This window comes from Condylura cristata, unplaced genomic scaffold (assembly GCF_000260355.1).
Source record: "Condylura cristata isolate star-nosed mole 26May11 unplaced genomic scaffold, ConCri1.0 scaffold00014, whole genome shotgun sequence".
NCBI classification, from domain to species: domain Eukaryota; kingdom Metazoa; phylum Chordata; class Mammalia; order Eulipotyphla; family Talpidae; genus Condylura; species Condylura cristata.
The window spans coordinates 45,797,821-45,813,677 of NW_004567115.1; the positions used below are offsets into that span (position 1 = coordinate 45,797,821).

The following is a 15,857-nucleotide window of genomic DNA, read 5'->3' on the forward strand; positions in this document are numbered from 1 at the left end:
TGGACAGAAGCCCAATCTGTGAGTGACTTCTATCATAGAAATGTGACCTTTTGTTTAAACACTTTTAGGAATCTATGCAATGGTATTGTCCATTGCCCGCCAGCTAATGCCAATGTCTCAACTTGGGGGACTTCCCAGGATGTTGAACTTCTGTGGGTGGTTTTGGAAGGTCAATCTTGCTTTAGGAGCCTAGCATTTACCATGTGAACATCAACTCAATTTTAAAATAAAGCCAATTCAGACTTCTATTAATAGTGATCCTCTAACTTATTTTAATCCCAAAAATCTTAGATTTGAAACTTCTCTTGAATTGGATATAAATATTTTTTAAACTCAAACTATGCAAAGATACTGTGAAAACAATGTGAATTAGTTTGTGCTTTTCTATACTGCATGTGGGAAATATGCAAACTATATATAGAGCGACACAACATACAGATTAAAACTATTATACTTTTGCTCTGATTCAATTACATATTATACAAAACTGTGAATCTATGTATTTCAGTAAATGCAAAATTAATAACACACTGTTAGTAGTTATATGCAAAATGAGCTCATAACCAGCTCATCCCCCAGTATTCACCCACTCTGTGGCAGGTAATGCTAACCCAAATCTGCTAAGGCCAGACCCTTGGACTTTTCTTTTATAGCATACTTTACACAATCTCTCAGTTGCTATTTCCGGTCCATTCACATTCTCATCTAGATAAGCTTTCGTTTTTTCCCATCCATAGCTCAGTCACTAAACGCTTTACTTTAATTTGTTTTTGGACTTGCGAAAAGGCTTTCTAAATCAATTCCAGAATGCACACCCTTTATCGCCTCCTACCTCACCACCCCACTTCATGGTATAGCAGTCAAAATGAATATTTAAAAACAGATAACAGTGCTTATACTACTGAACCCCTTCAGTGATAAAATGCAATCTTAGCAAGCTCTGTAAGGCTTCCCATTATAATCTAGTACCTTTCTATTATTAATCTCATTGCAAGCCTTCTTACCCCTTTTTCTTTGCAGTCAGCTACAATGGCTTTCAGTTTCTTGACCTAGCCAGCTCATTTTCACCCCAAGGCTTTCATGAATTACCTTATATCTGATCAACAGAATAATTCCATATTATAATTTTTGTTAATAAGTATTTGGCCAGTTGAAATAAAAATTAGCCATCAATGTAATGTGCTTGGTTGGTTAAAAAAGTTTTTTTCCTAAAATCAGTGATACTGGAAGTCCTCTGTACTTAACTACTGTACTCATTGCCAAATATACTTCATAAATTTCATTTTTCCTTTAAAATCCTATTTTTAATTATTCTGATTATTGTTTAATATTATATATATATATATATAACATAATTATTTTGTACATTTCTTTCATCTCAGTTGTAATCCTTGTAGATATCCCATCACCATGGTGCGCCATCACCATAGTCCTGTGCGCTTCCTGCACCAGTTTGGATCTGATTCTCCCCTCCAGTCCCATAGAGTAGCTCTGGTTTATAGTTGCCTGTTGACTTTATTCTGATTATTGCATTGATATTCCACTTAACATTTTAGAAGATAAGAAAAGTCACCATGAACTTACTCACAAAGTGTTTTCTGAATTTGTAAGTGCTGTTGGCTTGCATTCTTTGAATGATGATTATTTTATTTCATTTACTCTTACCTACCTATACATGTATGCGATCTGCTTACATGTAAATATTTGCATTATGCAAAATGTATTTTCTCACCTGTAGAAACTCACCCATGTCTCAGTGGCTGTGGGAAGAGGTAACCTGCACACGTAGAGACTGGCATGCCATTTCACAAATTGCTGCCTTTCTGCAGGCAGGCTTGCAAAAACAGGATTGTGACCCATGTGGCAAAAATCAGCAGTTTGAGATATAGGGAAGGTTTTGACATGTGACATTCTTTCCAAAGTGTATGACTTTCTTTTGATACATTAGAGTGTGAGTACTTTTTGTATGATTGTTTAAATAAAGGTTCTTTTGGGTGATTGTCCTGGCATGTGTGTGATTTCCACAGGTCTGCTTCCTATACTCATAATTCCTTTCTGACCAATATTCTACTTGTGACCATGAATGTGTAAATAGTTGGACCTCTGGAGAGTAATGAGCAAAGATCATTAATAGGTCATATCATGTGTTTTATTTCCATAGTTATATCAAATGGTTAAGCATTTCCACTTGGGAAAATCACCAGAGACAGCTGGAAAACCAGGACTGTGAATGTCACGTGGCTTGCCACCAATTCAAGGGGGAGTGTTGGGATTTGTAGCCATGACACAAGAACGGTTTACAGGTGATCAGGACATGTAGTAATGAATAATTTGCTACTAGCCAGCAAGCAGGTAGCACTGGTCACCAATGGGAGGCTTTTCTTAAGACCCAAAGTTATAAAACATAAAGTCCTGAGACTACTAATGAAATTGTGGGTCTGGACTATTTTTCATATTTTAATGTGCCATTGACAATGTTACAGAGACATGATAGCTACAGGCTGTGAAGACAAAAACGTCCGTGTCTATTACGTAGCCACCAGTTCCGATCAACCATTGAAAGTATTCAGCGGGCACACGGCCAAAGTGTTCCATGTCAGATGGTCTCCCCTGAGGGAAGGAATTCTTTGTAGTGGTTCTGATGATGGGTATGTATTTGTGGACACTTATTTTCTAGTTCTTAAAAAATCAAACTAATAATAGTAGTAAAATTATAAACTAATAATAGTAGTTTCAATGTCATGAGTCCAGCTAGAGAAGTAATTTCAATTTGATATAAGAGAGATTCCACACTAAAAACCTAATTTTACTGGGAAGAAGATGAAGAGATGGTTGCTATATTGATAAATGTATGAACATGAGTTCATTTTTCATATAATAGCAATCATCATCCATCTAAAATTTTCATAATGCATAAATAATCCAAGCACTCAAATTATTGTATTAGTAGTCATATTTTCTCTTTGACTTTTCATGTCATCTTGAGAAAAATATTTAACATATAAACTGTTGAATAGTATATTTAGTATCAGTAGTAAATGAACAGTATAGCAAGAGAAAAAAATACATTGGAATAGACTAGCTCTAAATTATTAAGTACTCATTTTCATCTGAGAGAAGCGTATGCCCTGAAACATAACATCTTTCTTCAATAGATAATCTTTGTGCTCTGTTAATAATGTTAATGCTGTAGATAAATTAACATCTGAATGTTGTTATGTACATAATCTGCTTTCAGTTCTGTTCGGATCTGGGATTATACTCAGGATGCCTGCATAAGTATTCTCAGTGGACACACTGCACCAGTGAGGGGCTTAATGTGGAATACTGAGATTCCCTACCTGCTAATATCTGGCAGCTGGGATTATACTATAAAAGTATGGGACACTCGAGAAGGAATTTGTTTGGATACTGTATATGACCATGGTGCAGATGTATATGGTAAACTGTTTTTTTTTTTTCATTTATTTGTTACTTTGCTACTAGCAATATTTATCCATTCTGAGCAATGTAATATTTTTTAAGAGTTCTTGTATTGTTTCATTTTCAAACAGAATTTTTCTCATGATTCATTACACTATATTTTCTGTTTGACCAATTGAATATAGTTTAAATATTTTCATGCAGTACCATTTGCTTTTGAATGACTATTTATTTCTGTCATCATATGTACAGAACATGCTAAATAATTTGGTAGAATCTAGTATTAGTTGCAGCCAATATTGAACCTTTCAGTCATTTAAAACAATACTGTAGTTTTATGAGGCATATATAAAAAATACTTAATTCAGGCCCTCCCTGGTGGCGCAGCAGGTTAAAGCACAGCACAAAGAAGCTAAAGCCACTTCAGTGCGAGTTCGACCCCCGCCCTGGAGGACCCACATGGCGTGGCAGACCTCTCCTGACCACCCCACTGCTGCCCTCAGCAGTGTACTTCGTCGATCTGCCTGTTCTGCTCCCCACTCTGTCTCTGGTGAATCCTCTCACCGCCCCTACACCTCTGGCCTGTACCCCAGTTCTGTATGCACAAATAAATAAATCTTAAAAAAAAATATGTGAACTTTGACAATCCCAATGACACACTTGGTAGCTGAGCTGTGTCCCCTGAACTGCCAGATGCAGGGTGGGGTGGGTGCGCATGTCCATAGTCATGACTTCAGGAAATCAAGTCGGTTTCCTGTTTTGCTTAGTCATAATGGTTATAAAATTTGGATCATAGTGAAATGTAAGTGGTTAGAAGGTTAAAAAAAAGACACAGTGTGAATAATTGTAAATACTTGAAAACAATTTACCAAATTAAATATCAGGATAATAGTACTATAATTTAATATGTACAAAGCATTACAGCCCTTTTAATCTTTCCTTCAACTTCTGTGATTTCATTTGCCAACCTGAAAATCAATTCAAAGTAGTATGTTTAGATATTTATGTTTTTTTAATATTTACTTCTGTCACAATAGGTGTGTTTTTCCATCAGGTCTAACCTGCCATCCGCGTCGCCCCTTCACGATGGCCTCTTGCTCCCGGGACTCAACAGTGAGACTCTGGTCACTAACAGCTCTCATCACTCCTTTACAAATAAATATTTTGGCAGACAGATCTTGGGAAGAAATTATCGGGAACACTGGTATTGGAAATATTTACCTATGAATTTTATTTCAAGATGATATTTTATAAACAATCTTTGTTTTTTTACCAAGTTATGTCTTTTTTCCAGATTATGCTATAGAACAAGGTACTCCTCCTCTATTGTGTGGTAAGGTGTCAAGAGACATTAAACAAGAAGTAGAGAAACTCACTGGTAATCCTCGAATGAAAAAACTGAGATGGTTTTCAGAATGTTTATCGGTAAGTATATAGGAATTAAATATGAACCTTTGCCCCTGAGCCAAAATGGATCATGACAACCTTTTTTACTGTTACCATATCTGCATGTATCATCTCTACTGCAGCAAGTTTCTTTGAACATACTCTAAGCAGTACCAGGAAGCAATAGAAACGGGAAATAATAAAGGACATAAAATATAGTATTATTTTGTTTATTGAGTTTTAATTTTAGACTTGCAAATGTTATTTTTGAAGCAGCAAATGCTGTGGGGGGTTCATTTATTCTATCTTCGGTTATTCTCTGTTGACTATTTTAGCCTCCAGGTGGCAGTGACAATTTATGGAACTTAGTTGCTGTGATAAAAGGGCAGGATGATAGCTTACTTCCTCAAAACTACTGTAAAGGAATAATGCACTTGAAACATCTGATAAAATTCAGAACAGTAAGTATGCAAATGTGATGTCCTCAAGCAAAAATCATGTTTGCCTTTTCACTATTAATATATCGAATTTTTAAAATTATATGATTAACGTTGATAGTGTTAAATAAGTGAAGACTGAGGGATTAAATCTTTGTTCTAAATCAGTCCGGGAGAGTATGTATGTTTGGAGCAGGTTAAGGTAGGTATGGTTTTCACGGATTGAATCTCATGAGAATCTACAGAGTTTATTTGGAACTCCTTGAAACACTTTCTTTACCAGTTTACCAAATGACTATGCATACAAGCTGCTCCATGTTAGTCTCAGAGCCTATATTCTGGCATATATTTTATTGAAACTGTTCTCATACTTGGAGCAACATATCCAGTATCAACAGCAACAAGTCCAAGACCCAGAAAGAAGAAATGCCTTGTGTGTGCGATGAAATGTCAATAGTTAACTGTTAGAGACTGGAGAGAATTAAACCAGTGATAAGGATTTGATGGTCATAAGAAACGGTTGTTTCATGAAGAAGTAGTAATTTCTTAAATTACAACGCAGTCTCCTCATGATTATGCCTTTGACCTTTGGACAGCGTGGGAGCCAGACTGCTCCAGTAACTTTTAAATTTCCATTAGAAGTTTCTATTTGCCTTTTTACTAGTTATCAACCACTGTAGCCCTACCTTTTGGCTTCTGGATTTCTGTAGAATATAAACCAGCATAGTTTTAAGGACAACAGAATTCAGCTTCTCACCACTCTCTTCTCCAACTTATACCAAATGTTATACTAAAAGAGGTATATTTTATAGAGAAAAAGCAATTTTTTAATATTTAATTTCCAGTGTTTTGCGCTTTTAAAATATGTCATCACCAGATCTTGTATAACAACATTTAGAAGCTTTTCTTTTTAACCAGTCTGAAGCTCAAGAACTTACAACAGTCAAGATGTCTAAATTTGGTGGTGGTATTGGTGTACCCACTAAAGAGGAAAGACTGAAGGAAGCTGCGGAAATTCACTTGAGATTAGGACATATTCAGAGATACTGTGAACTTATGGTTGAACTTGGAGAGGTAATGTGCTATGAAAGCAAATTTAATGAGTTTAGGAAAGCACTCTGAGTTAAATTGTAAATGTTAAATTGTTTTTTCCAAGATTGTTCTTGTTCTCAGCCATTTTGGTGTCATGTGTATATCTTGGTACAGCAGTTATCAAAGAGAACCCCAGGCAAGCTACATCAGCATTACCTGGAAATGAGGCAGCCATACATTTTCCACCCAAAACCTATAGGATAGAAACTGTGTTTTTATTTTTTTTTAATATTTATTTATTTATGTATACAGAACTGGGGTATAGGCCAGAGGTGGGGGGCAGTGAGAGGCTTCACCAGAGACAGAGTGGGGAGTAGAACAGGGAGAACCCATGAAATACACTGCTGAGGGGAGCAGAGGATGGGTCAGGAGAGGTCTGCTGTGCCATGTCACTTCCAGGGCCAGGGATTGACCTTTCCTGAAGAGGCTGCAGATTTATCTTTACTGTGTTTTTATAAACAGCCAGAGTGTTTGCATCCATTCTAAATGTTTAAGAAGCACTGCCCTAGTCTAGAACCTCTAGCTAGAAAGTGACCACACTAGCTAGAAAGTAACCACTGAGGATCATCTGGTGAAGAATGGTCCTAAAATAGTCTGATTATTAGAGATGAATGATTTTAAAAAAAAACAAAAAAAATATTTCCAAAAAGATCAGGGTGAATCTCCACTGTTAAAATCCAGGAGTGTGATTACCATGGGAGGTGGATGGTTACCGAAATGGCACAAAAGATAGGGAGACTTCTGTGTCTTGGGCAAGGTGCCGGCTATGTAGGTGTGCTGTTTGTGAAATGCCACCTTTTTACTTTTTTTTTGCATTTGTATTTTAGTTCCACAAAAAAAATTTCCTTGCCCTTCGAAAAGAAAAAAAAATGCTCTGTAAATATAGATGTTCTTATAGTTGTTCATTACCATTTCCTTACAAGTAGTTTCTAGCTCTGTAAGATGAATACTATGAGATTGAGAACATTTCATCTTTTCATTTACAATACATATTTTAATTGAAAAGCTTCATAAATTCAGAGTTAAGTTAATCTACAGTGCAACTTCTTCTTTACTATAATAAAATTTCTCTTTACTATAATAAAGATAGGTGTCCTCTAAAAACATCTCTAAGGTAAAGTGACATTAAGTAATGTAGTATTAAAATCACCTGCATATAATTTAACCTATTATTTTCACTCCAGTTAGAAAATTTCTAAACTTAAAATGCTATAGAACTGAACTGGCTTTGGAGGTCATTATTTAAAATAAAGTTTTAAGGCCCTCACTGGTGGCACAACAGGTTAAAGCGCAGCACTAAGAAGCTATCCAAAACCACTGCAGCACAATTTGATCCCCTGCCAGGGGGATCTTGCCTGCTGCTCCCCTCAGCAGTGTACTTTGTTACTCTGCCTGTTCTGCTTCCCACTCTGTCTCTGGTGAAGCCTCTCACTGCCTTGGCACCTCTGCCTATACCCCAGTTCTGTATGCATACATAAATAAATATTTAAAAAATAAAATAAAGTTTAATTGCTATAGTGGTATTTTGGAATATTTTTCTTCTCAGTTCCCTTCCAGTCTTGATTGAATAAAGAGCTACGTAAATAGTTGCATATTTTTTAAATATGAAGACAGGTATTAACTATAAAGGAAGAAATGATAATGAGTAAAATGTATTGAAAATGAGTGGGGGAAAAATGAAAATGATATTGATATTTATTAAATATAACTAACAGTGAAATGAAAATCACTATATATTTTATTTTAAACATAGACTCCTACACAAAACAATGCTCTGGTATTGTGCTGGAAATGAGTGAATATATTTTTGAACTACATAGTTCATATCTGTTTCTAGACACACCACACACACACACACACACACACACACACATCCTTTCTCTTCTTCCTTCTTTCTCTCATTCCCTCCTCCCTATCTATTTTCTTCCTTCTTTCTCTCTCTCTAGGTTTGGAATGTTCCTTGCTAAATAATAGAACTTACATATCTTAATTTAAAATAATACTTATACTCTGTGGAATGAATGAGATAGAATACAAAAATATCCCTAGAAATCCAAACACTACAAAATTTATAAATATGAGCTCATTTTTAAATTCTCTCAAGAGTTAGTGCAATCAAAATAGATATGCTTCTGCTCTCCCTTTCTTTTATTCTAGTGGGACAAAGCCTTGTCAATTGCACCAGGGGTCTCTGTGAAATACTGGAAAAAATTAATGCAGAGGTAAGGCAGACAGTCTGTGTCCAAATAGATGTTGCAAAATGTGTTAAAATAGGGGCAATATTTAAATGGCACAGTAGCTTCTGAGATTTTTTTTTACTATTATAAGTAATAACTCACATGTTTTAAATAAGAACTGAATTTTGTATATACTGATACATTAAATGAATCAGTTATACATCATTTTGATGGTATAATATTTGACCTGACAAAGAAGAAAGGTAAATTATCAGTGGAGAAAATGACAACTCAGTTAACATCCCCACTGGTTAGTTCATTGCTGCTGGAATCAGATGGTCAGATTTCCTGAGGGCTACCAAAAGTTACAAAATACAGATTCTGTAAGAGTCTCAGACACAAAGTCCTCTATAAACACAAAGTTCTACCACTTCCTTTCTGTGGATGTAAAGGAGGTACTTATGACAAAGGAGAATTTTATCACTGGACAAGTTTAACTAATGTCCTTGTTTTAGAATGTAATAAATGAAAAAGATTTTTTCTGAGATGTATTAGTTTCCTAGGACTGCTATTACAAAATACCACATACCAAGTGACTCAGAACAATCAGAATGTATTCTCTCACAGCTCTGGAGACTAGAACCTGACAGAAAGTTGTGTATTGGGTTGTTTCTACTGGAAGCTCTAAAGAAGAATGGATTTCTTGCTTTCCCGCTAGCACGTGCTGTTTACCAACAGTCCTTAGCGTCCACTGACTTGTAGACACACCACTCCCACTGCTGTCCTGTCACACATGACATCATCTCTATGAATCTCTGTGTCCAGATAACATCAGTCATATTGGCTTGAGGGTCTATCCTAATTCAGTATATCCCCCCTTAACTACCGACAGCTCAAAGATCCTAGTTCCAAGTGAGTTTTCATTCACAGGTACCGTTAGAATTTCAACATATCTTTGAAAGGGCACTACTCACATCACAGCAGAAAACTATATTCTATTCATTCATTCGGCAACTATTTACTTAGTGCTCATGTGTGCCAGTCACTGTGCTAGAACAGTAAAGTCATTACTAGCCTCTGGCATTAACAGTGAAACATTTTTCTTTTTCCTCATGCGACATGGCTAAATGCATGAGGATTAACATATTTGCCACTGAAATGTCTGTTCCTTAGCACCTACTTTCCCAGCAATAACTCAAGCAGCAGGCCAACTCCAGCCCTCAGACTATCGGCTCCTTAACCTAAGCTCACAGACCCCTAAGATTCTAGGCTCCTGTGTCCACAACTGCACAATGTGAATGTGACTGTTGCCACGGAAACTTTGAAAATTAATGCAGTCTAAAGATAGGCTTTCAGAAAACCCCAGTGCAACCGAGAACCTTGAAATTACTTGTAATTTTAAAAATCCACGTTTATTTTATTAGGAGAGCTGATCAGTTAATCCAGGAAGATAAGGATGATGTCATTCCCTACTGCATAGCCATTGGTGATGTGAAAAAATTAGTCAATTTCTTTATGTCAAGAGGCCAACTTAAAGAAGCGCTGCTTGTTGCACAGGTACATCCAGTGATTTGCAAGCTACTTGCAGTGGTGGGTGGCCCATGGGGGAGAAGACTGTGCTACAGCTTCACGTGACTGACAGCCTCATCCCTGGCTCGTCATCTGGCCACCGCCCTGGCCTTCAGTCTCCACATGTCAGGCTCTGGCATACAGAACTTACTTCAGATCTTTAAGCAAGAAAGCATCTCTGAATTCTGAATGTCTCATATAGTTGTGCCACTGAACATGATGCTTGATGTATGTCTGATCAGCATTTTCTTTAACAAGGCATTCCCACGTTATTAAACATATTTTACATCGTTGTTTGTTTTTCATTTTTTTACAGTGTTTGCTCTCTTTTCCCAGGGTCCCCATAGAATTCCCACCACCGTTCACGCGTGTACCAATTCCATCGTCCCTTGTGCTCCTCTGCCCCCATCTGGCTCCCTCTCCCTCCCCCTGCAGAATATCGCTGATTTATAGTTGTCCATTTCTCTTTCTGTTTTGTTGTCTTTTTTAATTATTCTTTTCCCTGATCCTTTATTTGGTTCCCCTATATTCCTCCTGTAAGTGAAACCATCCTTTTTCTAATAATCATTTACTTGAGGCTTCATTCCAATACAATGTGGCTGACTTTTTTTTTTTTTTTCAAAATTCTAGGGGTATCCTCCAGATTCATAGATTCCAAATATGATTATATATCTTTGTTCAAAATAGTGTTCTGAAATTGCCCCATTACCAACAATTGCCTAAAGATTAATTAAAGACTTCATCAAATTCCAGGCTGCTTGTGAAGGAAACATGCAAACCTTACATATCTCTACGGCGAAAGCATCTTCACATCCTGACAACATCTACAAGGAAGACTTTACTGAGTGAGTCATTTATCTGTTGTGTGAGTCAGCATTTGTTATGATCCGTTTCCCCATAAGACTTTTTGAAGATCATAGAATTCATCCTTCTTTGTAAACACAGACTGGACAGTCTCAACTGTGCTTCTAATCACAATCCAGTTCCATTCCAGCATCACCCCTCAATGAGTACAGAAACGCTGGGCATGTAGATGAGCCCACATACATTTCATATGGTTTCCAGAGAAGCAAAATGCATTCAGTAGTGAGATTACAGATAAAGCGCTTATATATTTAAAAACTGAGCAAACCTGTTGGGAAGGAGGATGGTGGGGATAGGTGTTTTATTTCTGAGCTCACTGTAATTCCTCTCAAATAATATCACGAAACTGTTGTTCATCAGAACGACCCCAGAATGAGAATTAATATTTCATCCTTTTAAAGAATAGCTTCAAATAATTACTTTTAAAAAATGAAAATTAAAATACTTCATCCTTTTGATCTTTTCTTATTCAGTTTACCTTCCTCTCCTTTTCTTTTGACTCCTATGAAAGTTGGATATTTAAACTTTTTACCTTATCAAGCTAAAAAGCATAAAATGTTAAATCAGTAATGTGTCATGACTAGTGTTTCCTTCCTGGTGCTTTGCTGCTGTTGTCTGCCCTTTCTAAATGTGGCATTTTAAAGACTTTAACATCCAAAGTGTTTTGAAGTTTCAGTCCAGCTGTTCATCTTCTAAGGCCTCCATAGCAGAGCCATAAATTATTCTATATAACATGGCAAATTTTGAAAATTAAGCTTTTCTTCTGACAGTTGGGTATGGGGAAACAAAAAAAAAAGAGGGACTTAACCAGCTCATTAAGAAGGACTGTTTACATGATATCCCCCTCAAAATCAAAATCAGGCTTGCCACCTAAATCAGGTATATACGATTAAATTCTGGTCGATACCATAATCAGCTTGTTGGGGAAGAGTGTTGACTCACTTTTATGATGGAGTGGTGTTTATTTCGAATACATGCCCCTTCCTTTCCAGACTCCTGCACAGAGTCAGTAAAGAGCTGGCAGAATGGTATTTTCAGGATGGTCAAGCAGTGCTGGCTGCCTGTTGCCACCTGGCTGTGGACAATGTTGAGGTACCATGTTTCACTTTGGTTTGGGGAAAGGGGTCCTTCCTCTGTAAGACCTGGCTTTGCCCACTTTTCAAGTTTGGATAATCGCATGCACAAAAACTTCAGATTTCCATTCCATCCCTCCCTCCTTCCCTCCTTCCCTTCCCTCTGTTTAATTATGGTTGTCACTGGATACATATTTGTAACAGCCTGACTTAAACATTTCATTAGATATGAGAAGCAGTAGTGAGGCACATAGAAAAATGATGGACTTGGACTCAGAAGGCAGGACTCTTGCTGTTTGAAGCAAGTCATTTAGCTTCTCCGCATTTCAGCTGTCGTCAACTTTGAAATGAAAATCTACCTTATCTTTTTCACACAAGGTTGTTAGGATTATAAGAGCTTATACAAATAAAACCACTCATTTGTAATTATATACTATGTGTGTGTGTGTATGTACAATGCATTTTTTCAATTTTGTAAGTTGAATAAATATAATGTCACAAGTTATAGTTTTAAGGTATTTTCCATTTGACCTGCTAATATAAGAAAAATAATAAGCTATAGAATCTACCTTGCATGAATCCTTAGATATATTAGCTAATATATCTATATATAGGGAATAATTGATATTGTCCAGTATTATAGTAGTTTTTAAAAAGTTGAATTTTTTTTTCTGACAGGGATAACAAAAGAGAGGTTGAGGATTTTTGAAGAGTTTTATTAATTAATTATAAAACATTGAGTATGAACTCTAGACTCTTAAATTCTGACCTTACAAAATTTCCCATATCTCCTTATCAGCTGTCTGATCTAAACATCAGCATAAATTCTTATTAATACTTCATGAGAATATTACAGTCAGTATTTTAGGAATAATCGATTACAGGTTAATGCTCCTTTATCCACCTGAGAAGCTCGGTGGGGAATGATGAGCTAAGCCAGCATAGTTCAAAACCAAAGTAATTATTTTCTTTCTGCACAAGCTTGCTATGGCATACCTGATTCGTGGGAATGAGCTGGAGCTGGCAGTCTGTGTGGGCACAGTACTAGGAGATGCTGCAGCGCCAGCAACCTACTTTGCTCTAGAATTATTGGCAAGAAAATGCATGATGATGCCAACGTGGTAAGAAATTAAAAGTTCAAAGAACTATTTCATATGATGAATGCATTTTTTTCAGCATTGGAAGTTGAATTTAATAAATTATGTATTGGGAGAATGAAGCACATCTTTTTTTAAAATATAAAACATAAGCAAGTGGGGGGAATGGTATATGAAAATGACGTAATAGTAAGAACTGTTATCTTTATATAATGAAATCAATGATCTTTTGAGTTTTGTTATTCTAAATTTTCATTCTAAATTCAATTGTTCTAAATTTTGTCCCAGTCTTAGCAGGTGTCTCCCTTCAGTGATGGAATGTGGTAGCACTCCACCATAAGGTCTAGAATTCAGTGTATTCCATGCTAGCTCTACTCCAGGAGTACCTGACTTCCCCCACCCCAGCCCAGTCAAGAATTCTAATACTGTGGTAGTCAATTACGTAGTCAACATGACTTTCCTTAGATTTATCCCAAAGCATGGGTCTAACTCAAATTATTTATCATAAAGGTCTTGCTCCTTGCTGAAAGACATGCTCCAATCCAAATCAGTGGCATTCATTTCTAAAAAGTGAAGGCTAAAAACCAGAAATAGGTATTAAATCTAAAATTTTTTACTATATGTTTTAGTTACTTTAATACAAAACAAACTTCTGTTCAAGAGGAATTCCTTTATATTTCATAGGTATGTGTACAGAAATCAGGAGAAAATTCTAATTCTGGAATATGGGGTGTTGATCAGGTTTATTTACTGGGGAAATCTGTAATTCTCAGGGCTAGTCATAGTACTCAACAAATTTAAAATAGTAGTTAAGATATCTGCATAATTTCAAGAGAGTGCTCATGTCATAAACCAAGAGAACTTCATTTTTTTTTACATTTCCTTGTTTCTCCTTGCATATTTATGGTATTTATATTCATATTCTCTCTTTAGCTTTCCATCTGTTGGATACAGGTATTATCTAGTTTTATAAAAAAAAAATGTGCTCCTTAACTATTTTTGTTGTGTTGCTTTATAGAATACCAACTTGTCTGTATAATATAAAGCACAACATGAAATAATGAAAATGTTCTAATAGTCCTTGTACAGAATGACTCAGGATTTTATTCTTTGAACTCATATAATAATGAACTGTGACTATCTACAACACAAAATAATAGCTGACTCAGATACACGAATTAAAATGTCCATTCTGTTCGAGCTAATTAAGCATTTAGATAGTTTGGTTGGTATCCTTTGGTATTCTGAATTTCCTGTGGTGAGTTAGACTAAGTAGTAAATACAATGAGCTAACTTTGCCAGTGTATCAGAATATAATTCTATAGTAAGAAGGTTAGAGTTTGTTTAAAATTCGTAGAAAGATACAATTTTACCATTGCTATTTTATATACTGTGAAAGCAAGTGATAAATTCTGTATTCTCAAGGACATTATTGAAAACTGCTATTAAATATTGGTATCCCGAAATACTGAGAGTCTTTCATACTTTTTAAACAAGAACAGATAAATTACTCAAATTTGATCTTGCAAAAACACTTGAATATTTAGCTACATAACTATGATAGAAATTTTGACAAATTTTCACTATTCCTTTTCTATACCCATTATATTTCTGATTAGGTATACCTCAATGTTCTTAAAAATAATTTATGCACACAAATAGCCAATATAGATTGTGCTGAAGACCTCAATAAGGTGCTGAAGGACAATTTTAGTCAACATCCACAATACATAGCTTCTAAATTTACACTTGGAATTCTGGCGGTTCTGTATGCATGCTGATGGGTATCTACCACCTGTTGAAAATTGGGTGCTAACTCACTGAACCATTAAAAATTAGTGTGTTCATGGTTATAATGCATGCAATGAAAGGCTCATCACCTACTGATTTTTAAAAAGCAATTCATAAAATATTTTAATGTAAACTTCATATAATTTTAATGCTTATTTTTAAAAGCCTTAATGATTTATCTCATTAAATATTTAAAGAATAAGTCAGAAAACCACATTTTTGTCTTTGTTTCCCATTCAAAGTATAAATATTATGTAAGTACTATTGAATATTCTAGACTTAAAATATCCTAGATGTACTACTGGTTTTGAACTGATTAACACAGCATTCCACTATTGGCAAGCACAGCAAAAGGATGAGAAAAATCTTTCACAAAGATTGCTTTATAATTCTCCCCCAAAACATATATAAAGCTATTTAGTTTGGTGAAAAATGTGGTCTGCAATAATAGTTAATTCTAAATATTTAAAGACAGTGTGGATTTTAAAAGCTACTTAGAAACTTCATGAACATTTTTCCTTGATGCTTTTTATTTTTCGTTATCTACATTTAAAGAAGTTTCATGATTAAATAGGAAATTAGTTCTGTCCTGTAAATAGGAAAGCAAGAGAAGAATCTTCCTGTGAAATAGTTCTAAATGTTCTTTTTCGATTCTTTTTAATTGAAGTTTCCCTTTTGTTATGGTACTAGGAATCTGGCAGCTGATCTCCTCCTGATGACTCCTGGTAATGAACTACAGTTGGTTAAACTCTGTGCTTTCTATCCAGGGTGTACTGAAGAGATCGATGATCTCCATGAGAAGGTATGCTGCCAGTGTTAAACAACTTGGTTTGCATTTAGCTACCTTTAAGGTTGGGCAAATAGAGACACCGGGAAACAGTTAAGGGGCTCTTTGGGTCTTTTAAAAATGCAGTGAGCATGACAGCAATCCATTTTTATCAAGCTCAT

General features: G+C 35.7%; 1 protein-coding gene across 2 annotated transcripts in view; it reads left to right on the plus strand.

The window, feature by feature from the left end:
• The window catches only part of WDR17 (WD repeat domain 17), a 48,333-nt gene that overhangs the window by 25,094 nt on the left and 7,382 nt on the right, over window positions 1–15,857 (plus strand). Inside the window, exons 12-24 of one of the 2 annotated variants that reach the window (XM_012725001.1) lie at window positions 2,484–2,648; window positions 3,239–3,441; window positions 4,478–4,627; window positions 4,718–4,848; window positions 5,145–5,270; window positions 6,165–6,320; window positions 8,496–8,560; window positions 9,940–10,072; window positions 10,838–10,929; window positions 11,941–12,040; window positions 13,003–13,142; window positions 14,052–14,072; window positions 15,600–15,711. In XM_012725001.1, coding sequence (XP_012580455.1) covers window positions 2,484–2,648; window positions 3,239–3,441; window positions 4,478–4,627; window positions 4,718–4,848; window positions 5,145–5,270; window positions 6,165–6,320; window positions 8,496–8,560; window positions 9,940–10,072; window positions 10,838–10,929; window positions 11,941–12,040; window positions 13,003–13,142; window positions 14,052–14,072; window positions 15,600–15,711 — 1,594 coding nt within the window. The remainder of the gene's footprint in view (window positions 1–2,483; window positions 2,649–3,238; window positions 3,442–4,477; window positions 4,628–4,717; window positions 4,849–5,144; window positions 5,271–6,164; window positions 6,321–8,495; window positions 8,561–9,939; window positions 10,073–10,837; window positions 10,930–11,940; window positions 12,041–13,002; window positions 13,143–14,051; window positions 14,073–15,599; window positions 15,712–15,857) is intronic. The other variant, XM_004682410.2, reaches the window with a different exon arrangement.